The sequence below is a fragment of the Phodopus roborovskii genome, unplaced genomic scaffold (assembly GCF_943737965.1).
Source record: "Phodopus roborovskii unplaced genomic scaffold, PHOROB, whole genome shotgun sequence".
Lineage (NCBI taxonomy): Eukaryota > Metazoa > Chordata > Mammalia > Rodentia > Cricetidae > Phodopus > Phodopus roborovskii.
Window position 1 is genome coordinate 8,842,292 of NW_026126424.1, and position 13,543 is coordinate 8,855,834.

General features: G+C 42.7%; 1 protein-coding gene across 1 annotated transcript in view; it reads right to left on the minus strand.

The window, feature by feature from the left end:
* The window catches only part of Sec24d (SEC24 homolog D, COPII coat complex component), an 83,059-nt gene that overhangs the window by 33,585 nt on the left and 35,931 nt on the right, over positions 1–13,543 (minus strand). The window contains exon 9 of the mRNA XM_051185562.1: positions 2,274–2,412. Coding sequence (XP_051041519.1) covers positions 2,274–2,412 — 139 coding nt within the window. The remainder of the gene's footprint in view (positions 1–2,273; positions 2,413–13,543) is intronic.

Consider the following 13,543-nt stretch of genomic DNA (forward strand, 5'->3'; position numbering starts at 1 on the left):
TCTCAGTATAAGGCATCACTATATTTTAGTCATGAAATAGTTTATACATATAGAAAAACCACAGACCACAATACTCACATTCATGTAACCAGAATGAGAGCTTTGCTAACAACCTCCTGATCATATAAAAGTTATTGATGCCAAAGAACACTTATGATTTTGGAAACTCCAGAGAGAAGTGCTCTTGTTTTCAAGCTAACACACCCAAATATCTGCCTCTACCAAGTTACCTTTTTTTAAAATTTTTTTTTTTAGTTTTCTATTTGAATTTTTAACATAGCTGACAGAGACTAATGCTGATTATCTAGATAAACTATCAATACAATCTTTGTTACACCTTAATTAAGACATTTCTTTGGCTCTGGGTTTTCATAGGCTAATCTGCTACCATCGGCCCCACTCATGTAGAAGATTACTGTATTAGGGAAAGACTGCACCCGAAAGATCTCAGCCGAAGTCTAATTTGATTCAAATGTCTCAGAAGGTTACTTCTAGCAAGTTCTGGAAGTCACCCAAAGGCAGGGCAAGACTTATGACTCACACACTGAACACTTGGACAAATAAGGCCTTGTGTCTCTGTGCAAACGAGCTCCTGTAGCCTGGAGACGTCCAGAGAAGGCTGTGAAACTTCTGTTAATAGTATGTGAGAAAGTCACCAATGCTTTTAAGTATTTTGCTAAGAACAGCATCTCCTTTTGTAAAAACCACAAAAGCAGTACTTTTTGGGTTGAAACCAACACTTGGCAGTCTTCATGTTCAGCTGTGAGTGTGCAAATTATAACAAACTATTTTGCTTTTTTAAATTTATGATTTATTTATTTATTTTAGGTTTTTTTTCTTACTTTATCATATATATCCAGATTTGACTCATTCTACTACAATAGTAGTTCAAGGTCAGACTTGACTTTCAGAACTCTTTTTCTAAAGTCAGACTTTAAAAAAAAACAGAAGTTTCAGAATCTATGTTCTTACCATCTCATGGCTTTTAGAAGTGAACTCTATAAAGTTTATATTTACATATTTGACCCTGAACTTGGTGAATTCAACATCTTGAAAAGATTACAGACAGTGAAGATGACAGTCTCTCTCAGTAAAGTCAAATATACCAGGGACCATGTTGGTGACTTCGTTACATGTAGATGTCATGCAGACTTCTGGGTTATCGGGCTTATGATGTGTGGTAAGTTAATTTCTTTCTATACAACACAATGTATAATTCACTCACACTCCCACACCTACATGTAATGTGATTTTTAAAATTAATTTCACATGCTAATTAACATTTAATAATATCCTGTTGCCTATCCTCAACCAAACTCAAGTCACACCATGAATTATGTTCTGTCATATGATCTGTTTCTCTCCTGGTTTCTCTCTCTCTTCTCTCTCTCTCTCTCTCTCTCTCTCTCTCTCTCTCTCTCTCTCTGTGTGTGTGTGTGTTCTCTCTCTCTCTCTTTCTCTCTCTCTGTGTGTCTAGCTGCACAGGTGAGGCTGGGTCAACCTCAGCTGGCATTCATCCGGAGCCATCCACTTTGTTACTTGAGGTAGGGCCTCTCACTGGGACTTGGAGCTTGCCAATCTGGCTAAGCTGGCTAGCCAGGGAGCCATAGGAATTCTCCTGTTGCCACCTCTCCAACCCCAGGGTTACAAACATGCATCACCACACTCTGCTTACCTTTCATGTGGGTGCTGAGGGCCAAACTCAGGCCCTCGTGTTTGTGGACCAGTGCTTGCTTTATCCACAAGCTCTCTCGGCAGTGCTAACCCTCACACTGTCTAACATCCATCATCCACATTGGTGGATCTGTGATAGGATGGAACCGAAAAGACATCATCATAATGTCCCTTTCTCCTCAAGAGTCAACATTTATATCAGAAGAGGAAAGCCCCTGCTTATCTGAGCTTTCCCTAAATACCAATGAATCCAGGACAACCGCAGGAGACAAAATTAAAGTTTCTAGGGTTTATCTTCTGTACATGCAAGGAGTAAAATCTCACATTGCGTTCAAAAGGGGCACCGTGGAAGGAGATGCAGCTCCACCATGACATGCTTCAGTTTTATGCAAAGCGATAGCAGTTTCCATGTAGGACTCTTGCAGCTACACACAGGTAACAGGGACCTACTTCCATCAGTAACGGCTTCTGTTTAGGGACCTTACAATTTGTGTCATCTGGGGGGGGGGGGAAGCCTGTCTTTCCGAAGCTAAGGAATGTAATACAACATATTTTTAAATAATAAGCTTTTCCAAAGTAGTCTTAATGGCACCATTTACCTTCATTCACGCAGCTGCAAAACCCGCACTGATAGCGCCTCCCGCCTTCAATGAACTGCATGAACGGGCACATGTAGGCTTTGCACCGGTTGCACCGCACTGGCCCGCTCTCACCATGATTTACCAAGTACAAGGGGGTCTGGAGGAAGGAAGAAAATGAACTGAATTGGGAGCACAGAGATTCTGGGTGCTACCAAAGTCCTCCACTGGGGCTCACTGAGAAACTCTTACTGTGCATTTGCCAGGACAATGATGATTCTTCCTGGACCTTTATTGAATTCAAGGACTATGACACAGTGTACCACACTCAAGACAAAGATTCATTTAAATTTATATCTCATTTACAAACATACACTTGTAAGCACATATTAGCACCTGAATATTGATGCCAATATGGGTAGCCATGACAACCTGCATGTGTGTGAAAAAAGAATATATAAATACAGCAATGTAAATATTTCATTATGCTTATGTTAAAATGTCCTGGTGCTTATAGCATGCATCCTGTTAAGCTGTACATATTCCAAACAAAAAAGCAAGATGGCTGTTTTAAGGGTCTAGTGTGTCTGGCATCATGTTGCCCATGTAGTTTACAAATGACTTTTTTTAAAAATAAAACTATTTGGCCTGGAGAGACGGTTCAGAGGTTAAGACAACTTTGCTCTAGAGGACCCAGGTTCAATTCCTAGTACCACCATGGTTGTTCACAACCATCCATAACTCCAGTTCCAGGGAATCTGATGCCCTCTTTTGACCTCCATGGGCAGCAAGCACACTCATGGTGCACATACACACATGTAGGCAAACACTCACATATAAAATAAAGTGAATACATTTAATAAAATCTTTTGAAAAATGAAACTATTTGGAGAAATATGCAAGAATGGCCACTTCTTTAGGGCTGAAGGCCAATGACACTCTCTGTTATTTCATTAAATGACAAAGTTCCATAGTACCCTTAGTGTGGCTGGTCATGCTTGACAGTGCTGGAAAAAAAAATACTTGATTCAAATGCCTTTCTTGTCAGCATAACACAGAAGGCCAGACTGAAAGACAAAAGGTCTTTTTTCTAGACAGGGTTTCTCTGTGTATCCTTGGCTGTCCTAGACTTCACTCACCAGGATGGTCTCCCACAAAGACCCTTCTTGCTTTTATAAACCTGTTTAAAAGAGAATATTTTCAGAGGTATCTGATAACTTCGGAGCACTTCGTGTCAATTTAAAAAAAATTGAAGATAAAGTTGTAAATAAAGGAGATTACTTTTCATGGAGGCCCAAAGAGCAGGGGACCATGGGGGGGGATGTGGGGCCATAGGGTGGGGTGACAGATCATCAGGTGGGGTGAGGGACCATGGGTGTGTGTGTGAGGGACCATCGGGTCGGGTGAGGGACCATGGGGGATGGTGAGGGACCATGGGGATGTGTGTGAGGGACCATCGGGAGTGAGGGACCATCGGGGGATGAGGGGCCATCGGGTGGGGTGAGGGACCATGGGTGTGTGTGTGAGGGACCATCGGGTCGGGTGAGGGACCATGGGGGATGGTGAGGGACCATGGGGGGTGGTGAGGGACCATCAGGTGGGGTGAGGGGCCATCGGGTGGGGTGAGGGACCATGGGGGGTGGTGAGGGACCATGGGGGTGTGAGGGACCATCGGGGGGTGAGGGACCATGGGGTGTGTGTGAGGGACCATCGGGGGGTGAGGGACCATGGGGTGTGTGTGAGGGACCATCGGGGGGTGAGGGACCATGGGGATGTGTGTGAGGGACCATCGGGGGGTGAGGGACCATCAGGTGGGGTGAGGGGGAGACCATAGGGGTATGTGTGAGAGGCGGGGGGGGGAGGGATGGGGAGGGGCCATCAGGACATTTTCTCCCAAAGGTTTAGAGAACCCAGTCCTGATGTTTGTCTTTGTCAGATGTTCAAAGTGGATCCACTGCTGGGGTTTTAGGAATGAGCCACAGAATGTGGTCTCAGAACAGTGGGGGACGGGAAAGGTGGGAGGAAAAGAGGGGTGGTTGTTGAGACAAAGATTAATGTTTGCATGTAGAGACGTGTTCTTGGCACAGATGGCTGGGGAAATGTAGCTGCCATTGTTTCTATCCAGAACAATGTTATCTCTGTACAAAGCACTTAGCATATGAAAAACTGTCTTTAATGGGAGGGTTAGAGCTGGATAGCATGAAATGTACTTGGGTTTCTGAAGGCAAACATCATAGTTACTGCAAAATGTTCTCATAAAAATGACCTAGAGGACAGAAAACCTACCTTCCAGGTTATGTACTAGTGATTAAAAGTCGAGAGGCATCTTAATCATCTAGGCATTTGCTTCAAGCCTTCACATGGATGTGCACAGTAACATTTTTATACAAACCTTTTGTTGGAAAGACATAAGCTACACCCGAGTTTGCTCTTTTTACCTAGTAGCAATAAAACACAATCTAGGGACCAGAATGAGCAGGAAGAGGCAGGCATCAAACAAAAAGACCCAGGACAATGAGGACATATTCAGGAGAGTAGGAACTGAAGACAGAAAATGACATTGGTCAGGCCATTGCTTCTGGATGCTCCTGTTTACCCTCTGATACCCGACAACACTTTCTGAAGCTAAGCAAGTAATTTGGTTAAATTCTACTCTTTCATCCTTTCATTTTTCAAAGACTTCAAAGACTATAACCAATTCCCTGAAATACTTTAGAAACAAATACGACACAATTATTTGCTATACAAGCCAGTGGGAATAGAAGGTAATTTGCCTGTATTTTTACTATTATAACTTGCCCAAAGGCAGACCATGCCTAAAACATCTGGGAAAAACATCTGGGAAGTATCACCAACCACCATTCGAGCATTCCAGTCCTGGCAGATTCAAACCCACAGAACTAAGCATGGATGTCCAGCAATAAACTGCAGTCAACGCAGGACTGTATCTTGGCTATTAAGAATGCTTATGTTTTCCTGTGTTTGCTCCTCTGGAAAGCGGATGACGATAAGAAAGAAAGGTCTTCAGACAACCAGGGTGGCAGTAAAGAATGTTAAAAGCTTTTTAACTGTTTACGTTTTATTCAGGAGCCATGGGGAAAGCGTTTTTAAATGGCACTGTCTTGTTTAATCTCCCAGGCTGTGTTGAAAAATGCCAGGATTTATTCTCTTTCCATGCGTCCACTTATCTGCTCCACAGTGCATAAGCGCAGAGAGAGTTAAGCTGTCTTTTTTTTTTTTTTCCTACGTTTAATTGTAGTGACTATATATGTTTAAGTGGAATTCCTTCTTCTCCCGAACTGGCTACGCTGCTCACTTTCCTCACCAGGGGCACACTGTATCACACCTGCCCCAGCAGTATCTTCCAAGTGTGCTCTCATCTTTGACCTCTAGTGTACTCCTGTTCACTCTTTCTTTCAGACTATTCCTAGTTCTGCTGCCATGTCCTATGAGCTTATTAACATGCATGTTATAGGGACAAGGAAGAAGGGTAAAGACAATGAATCTGAATCTCCCATTTTTGGATTATATTCATTTTGGTTGAACACAATGTATCTTTGTGTGTAATTAAAATTATAACTCACAGTTGGTTTGGTCAGAGGGGTCCTAAGGACCATGCAAACATCATAGGCCATTGCCAAGTCTATCAGTTACCCTCCACAATCTAATGGGTAGGCCCTATTGCTAAAGATACTAATAGCAAACACGTAGAAATCAAATTGGTGCCTAACCAGAAGTTCCAAGGACTAGAGTTCATATGACTAGTGTTCATAGTGCTGGATGGTACTCTGCGTATGCTACTTGAAGAGAAAAGTAATCATCAATATCAGCCAGCTACAAACTCAGTGGCCTGCATACAGGAGAGACCAACCAGTGCAACAGCAGCTCAAATGTTAAGGGAGTGACCAGCCCCTTTTGGCTTGGACTTAAGGCCGGTTCCATGAGGTAGAACCCATACCTGAAAGTGCTAAGGTGGCCAGGAACCAGGGAATAGATAGGTCACGGCCTAGGGGAAAACCCACCAGTATTATTCTGCTAAAGAAACAGCAATAAAATGACTCCTAATAAGATACTGCTATAGCCATTGATCAGAACATTGCTCAGCCCTCATCAGAGAGGCTTCTTCGTGCAGTAGATGGGAATTAACATAGGGTCTTACAACTGGAAAATGCGTAAAGAATGAGAGACGTTGGGGCACTCAGCCCCCTCCCCCGGAAAATGTGCTATCTGCATCAACGCTTCCCCTCAAGGCTCAAGGATCTAGAAGAAGAGAAGGTGGAAAGACTAGAAGAGCCAAAGGTGATGTGTGTCTCTAAGGAAACAGCCTTTTCTGATTGTTTTTCAGATACAACAGAGCTCACACACACATGAACTCACAGAGACTCTGAGCGCACACACAAGACCTTCACAGACAGGTTCAAACCAGACAAAATCCCACAGACAGGGACAAGAACACCAAACTGAATCCCTAACCAAGAAACTATCGCAATTGATATTTGCCGATAAATGGAAAATCAGATTTCTCCAATGGAGTGTCACTGACATTATCAAGGACATTCCAGGGAAAGCTCCATGCCCAGGAACAGCGGGCCAGCACAAAACAGTTTCTATGTTTTGTTTTATTTGTGTGTGTCTACTTTTGGGGGTCTTTGTTTGTTTGTTTTTGCATTGTTGTTTTTGTTTGGTTTGATTTTGGCTTTTTAATGTTTTGGGCTTTGAAGGTGGGAAGAACATGAAGTTGGCTAGTTAGGGAGCTAGAGAGGATCTGGGGGAGGGGAAAACTGTAATTAAGTATGTTATACAAAAAAGAAAATTTCAAATGAAAATGCCACTCAGCATTACTATGCAGCCACTGACTGACAATGAAATAACTTTTGACTCTTTTTCTACATTAAAGAAGTGCTGTTACAGTATCGACCAACATCTTGTTGGCGCTGATACAATCTTGTGAGTATTCCTGTTTTCATGATCAGTGAGTTTCACTCTGGGGCAGCTGTGACAGTCTTGCCTTGGGTTCTGAGTCACTATCTGTCTTACTGAGCTTACCATGAATGGAATGAACAGCAAGGAAACAAACACATGTGTGCAGTTAGGAGGCCAGGACACATGCAGAGAGAACACATCAAGAGGCATCACTAGCAAAAGCTATTTTTAGCTTAGAAAGGAGATGCAAACCAGTCACAGATTATATTTTCAAAGCAATATCAGACATTTAAGAGAATGAACCCGTGTGTAGGAAATCTCATCCAAACCGCCTAAGATCTTTAGGCTGTGGGACTTCGTTTGGGCTTGTACATTGTTATGAACACTGCATAAAACAAAAGAAAACAAAACTAGGGTCTGAGCTTGTTGTCCAGCAGGAGGAAGGCTGTGAGAGGACGATCCCAAGTCCAAGGCAAGCCTCAGCTACACAGAGCATGCTTAACAAAATAAAATGCTAGACACTTAAGTTTTGCGGTAGATTTTCTATCCTAGGACAGACAGCAAGGAGTTACAATAAGAACCCATGAAACCAAAGCTGTAACGTTTTTATAGAATATATCCAGTAGGTGGCACTGTGAGACTAAAATTGAAAACAAAGTTCTCCGGTCATGCCCAAGATAACAATTATAATCACTCATGTAATTTTTAGAAACAGCCAAACTTAGAGCAGCTAGTACCTCCTATAAAGGTCACTAAAATTTACCAACAGTTGAAAAGTATTCTAAGACAAATTAATAAAAGACAGGTTCTATATTTCATAGGCATTAAAGCAACTACCAAATTTACTAAGGTAATAGGAAACATTGTAATTTAAATATTGCTAATAATTTGCCAACTTCTCCTTGACTCTACATAGGCAAACAGAAATACTGTTGGGACTGACATGCGCCCACTAGCACAGCAGACAACATCAAAGTAACCTAAAAACAAAGGGCATAGAGAAGCCAGCACTCCCACGGCAGCTCCGACCTCCTGCTCTGTGCCCTGGCGATCAAAGAGACAGTGACACCACCACGGAGTCCAGTGCTGAGTCATGGCTCTGGGCAGCACTAAGATGGAGAGAAGCTGCATCTACAGCCAAGAGGAAAGAGCAGTAAGGATGCTGATGCCCGTATGAGGCCCAGTAGCCACACCCAGAATTAGTCACAGCCTGCCTAATGGCATCTGGGACACTGGGCGAGAGCCTGCCTGTCTCTCCTTATTTCTTGCATTTTCCTCACTTAGACACTTTCTTTACTTCCTTTAAAATTTAATGAAAACATTCCCTTTCCTCCCACCAATCCCTCTGTGTCTCCTCCCTCAAATCCTTTCCAAATACCCCTCATTCCCTCTCAAATTCATGGCCTCTTTTCTTTGTTATCATGTGTGTGTGTGTGTGTGTGTGTGTGTGTGTGTGTGTGTACACATATATGTACAGATACACAACATATATATATTCACACACATAAAATATATAGCTAAAGTTTCTGAGACAGTTTAGATTTGTTTGTATGTATAAAACATTTGACCCCTTGGTTATAGATAACAAAGCAGGAGGCTCATCTCTGGGGAAAAAAAAAAGTAATTCTCTCTCAAAAATGAAAGGGGAATGACATCCACAATGTTGTTGGAACAATATGGCTGCCTAGACAAGACACGAACAATGACGACACCAATAAATAATCTGACATGGGGGGGAAACGGCGCAAGCCCCATCCCTCGGGACCTGCCTTACGTTTAGCACCAGCATTCATCTGGAGGTCTTGAGCCAGAAACACTGACTCTGGGATGTTTCTGAAGATACAGATTCCGTGACCAGTCAGGGAATGCCATTTGAAATTTGTAAAGACTACACTAGCCAGTGCTGAATTCACCCTCCGAGTGGCGGGGATTCATGACGTCACTCACAGGCCAATAGTCCAATGGGAGGACGAAAACCCTGAAATCCCTGTTTCCAGGCTAAGTGGGTACAAAGACGCAGCAAAATGATTCGTCGGACTGTACAGGAACCAGAGGAGCCAGAGATGAACAACATTTGCTCCCATGTTTACACACTCTTCCCAAACAAGATCATGCCAATTTTGTCCAGTTTAATACATCCTCAAAACAAGGAAAGGTGACTGGAGATGGGGAGGTTGGTGAGAAAACTCAAGCCACTTGGATCTCTGGCAGCGAGAGAAGGCGATATCTCACTCAATTAAAATAAACAGTCTTAGGAGCTCCAGCACAGTTGGAGTCAGTGTCAAGGTTCCTGCATGGCAGCACTGGTACAGGAACGAACCATAAAAGATAATATTCCAAGAACAGAAAGTGGCTTAGGCAGGCAGCAGAGCAGCAGAGTGATGTTGCAAAGGTCAGCATCAACCTTCTCACTGGAAGAGATGCTATGGTTGTTCTCACTGAAAGAGATGCCAGAAACTTCTGCAGCTCAATGCCATTCCCTCTGCTCCTCACAAACGTTGACCCGTTGGAGAGGGGTGTGTGTGTGTGTGTGTGTGTGTGTGTGTGTGTGTGTGTGTGTGTGTTTGTGTGTGTGTTATCTATCTCTACAGGAGAACCGTATCTTAGAGTTCAAATGCAGGCCACTTGCAGAAGACATGCTCAATTGCTAACAACACACAAGGCTCCAGGGACATGGGAGCTTATCTTAGACTTAAGCCCTTTGAATCAAGTGTGCTTCTTCCTTAACAGGGTACATGGCGGCTTCCTCTTCCTCAAACACAAGTTGGAGAACTGAAATAACAAATTCAAAACTGAGCTGCTTTTGTTATCTGTCAGAATTGCAAGTCAGGGGATGAGTTCCCTTCATTTGTCTCACTCCTCCAATCATGAAAACATCTCCAAATGACTTCCATTTGTGCAGGGGCTTATGGGATGGCATCGTGTCAGTCCAGCCTAGCTGAGCACCCATCCAGATTAATCTCAAACCCGATCCAAGAAGCCGCCGTGTCCTCCACTGCCCCGATTTCTCTCCCTCCACAGCGTTCTATAATCTCAGGTGACCTTACCTCCCTACATTAGAACAGAACCTCTTCCAAGGCAAACTTCTCATCTGCTCTTTACTAGTGTGTCCTAAGTGCCCAGAACCCCATCCAGCCCAAACTTCATAAGCAGAGACTATTGGTTGAATGAAATGAAAAGCTCATCTGAAATCCCATTTTGAAATAAGGTGATAATCAATCAATTAGCCTTCACAAAAATGGACACTGCTTATAAACTACCAATCAAATGACCTACTGTGTAGGTTGCCATATTTATGATCACTGAAATGTTGTTATAATTGAAGATGTGATTATATAATTATGAAACTTTTTTTTCCTACTTAAACTAGACTTTTAATCAAGTGTGATGTCACTCTCCTGTAACTGCAAAATTCAACAGACAGAAATGGGTCTCTGCACCTTCCTTCAAAGATAGCACCAGTGATAATTGCAAGGCAGAGAACGAAACCCACTAAAGCATATGGGACACAGAGTATTTTAAGGGTCAGTAAGGTGCAGCTGACTAGACTACTTATTTCACACAAATCTTTTTTTTTCAGATTCTATAATTATGAAACTTATTTTATAAGGGGGCATAGTAAATCAAATCACCGTTGTCTCCACAGTTGCATCTATGGAAAATAATACATGTATTTGAAACTTTTCCTCCAACTTTTTTGAAACTGCAGTGGGAGGGGCAGAGGAGATTGGTGGAGGTGGTAAGTTCTCCAGAGGAGGTAGCTAAACTGACACCTGAAAAATGAGCAGAGCAACAGGTAAAGGCACTTAGCCCCAAGCCTGAAGCCCTCTGTTCAATCACAGGAACACACATAAACAGGAAAACAACTTCCAGTTCCCAAGCTGATGTCTGGCCAACACACCCCTCCACACCCTGCGCCTCTCTAGGTAAGTGGGTTTTGTTGTTGTTCCCCACACCCCAGAACTAACTTGAATAGCAACCAGCAGGTATTAGGGAGTCTCTTTACAGTGACTTGTCTCAGAGCCCCAGCTCCCATCAGAGAAGCTGGTCTCTCATCTAGCTTCAGGCTGTAGACACAGCATCCCAAAAGCCACCAGACTATAAACTACAAACTTACTTTCCCTGTACATTAAGGTTCAGCAAGGTGTTTTCCTTTCATTTTTATTTCCCCTGAGGTCATTCTCCATCTAACAAAAATGAAGGCTGTTAGAGACTACCTCTGTGATTGCAAAATTAGCTCAGTGCATTTTGTTCCTAAACTATAACAAAGAAAATTCAAACATACTTTGCACTGACAATGTGCATTCACCACAGTTTGCTAGAGCATGATAGCACAGCACAGAAAAGGGTCTGGCTGCATTCTTCAGCTGCCAGACTTGTTCACAAGAGTGACCTAAACCACCAAGGGATTAAGATTTAGTTTCAAAGTAACTTTATACAATAAAGGTATTCTAATGTTTTCTCCATAGCTCTTAGTTCTATTTTAGTATGTGCACTTTGCTTTCCAAGTTTTTCCTCTGGTTAATATATTCAAAATATTACAGTAAAGCTTTGGATATATTATAGCACACTCCTTAATAGTTAATTCAGGATTTTGAAACATCTATTCAAAAATAATTTTAGTTGAAAGTCTCCTTTTAAATTCCACAAGGAGAGAGAGCCAGAAGAATGTGTCAGGGAAAGAATAGAGGAGAGCAAGAAAAAAGATACCATAATAGAGGCAGCCATTATAGGTTTAAAGAGAAATCTGGTGCTAGGGAAATGTCCAGAGATCTACAAGGATGACCCCAACTAACAATCTAAGCAATAGTGGAGAGGCTACCTTTAATGCCCTTCCCCTATAATGAGATTGATGACTACCTTATATGCCATCCTAGAGTCTTTATCCAGTAGCTGCTGGAAGCAGAAGCAGACACCCACAGCTGAACACTGAGCTAAACTCCTGGAATCCAGTTGCAGAGAGGGAGGAGTGAAGAGCAAAGGGGTCAAGACCAGGCTGGAAAACCCACAGAAACAGCTTACCTGAAGAAGGGGGAGCTCATGGACCACAGTCTGATAGCTGGGAAACCAGCATAGGACCCACCCAGACTCCCTGAATGTGGTGTCAGTTAGGAGGACTGGGCAGTCTATGGGGCCTCTGGTAATGGATCACTATTTATCCCTAGTATATGAATGGGCTTTGGGAGCCCATCCCACATAGATGGATACTATCTCAGCCTAGACACATGGGGGAGGGCCTAGAACCTGCTCCAAATGATATGACAGACTTTGAAGACTCCCTATGGAAGGCTTCACCCTCCCTGGAGAGCAGAAAGGGGACAGGATGAAGGTTGGTTGGTGGGGGACAGGGGAGGAAGGGAGGGAAAGGGAACTGGGATTGACATGTAAAACAAGCTTGTTTTAAATTTAAAGTAAACAACAACAACATAAAGAGAAATAAAAAAAAAAAGATCAAAGAAAAAAACATTCCACAAGGGACTAAATAGGTCACAATATTTTGTAGTAGTTTAATTATAGAGCATAGGTACATGGAAAAGGAGCTGTTTATTTGTTCATGTGAACTTCTAACAACACACAAAGTATATAAACATATAGCAGCACACAGCGGATGCTCAACAGAGACCGGATAAAGTGACAGGCAGAACCTGCCTTCTAGTCCTGCACAAGAGAGGTATGACCACCTGCTTGTCCCTCGCCTGGTTTTCTGTCACTTAGTTGCCATACACTGCAATTTGAGGAATGGTGTCAATTTTCACTGGTTCTTTCAAGACAGGGTTTCTCTGTGGCTTTGGAGCCTGTCCTGGAACTAGCTCTGTAGACCAGGCTGTTCTTGAACTCACAGAGATCCGCCTGCCTCTGCCTCCCTGGGATTAAAGGTGTGCGCCACCACCATCTGGCTCCTAAATATCTTAAGATTCTTCATAAATGTCTTAATATCTGTCCATTCTGGGTAGTCTGTCTTTTTAATAAGAGAGAACAAGTTATGTTAGTTCTCATGAATGTGGACGAGCTTATTAAAAATACATCAGTGGATTCCAAAATGATTTCTATTAACCACAGATTTTGTGGAAAGGTAGATAAAGCTATAAACGGCATCTATAGTTATTTACTAGTACAAAACAAAATGGCCAATGTATGATACAAACTTATACTTCATTAGCAGCATTTACCAACAGACCCAATTATGAGTGGCTGTGCTGAAAACACTAACTTAGAAACCTAAAGACCTACAAACTGACCACATTTCTGTGCTTTAGTCTGTCTTTGTCTATGCAACCCTAAGGAGATCCTTCTTATTCAAAAAGAACTCTACTCCATCCACTGATGGATTCTGGGTGACCTTGGCCTTCCAGGGGTATGAAGGATGA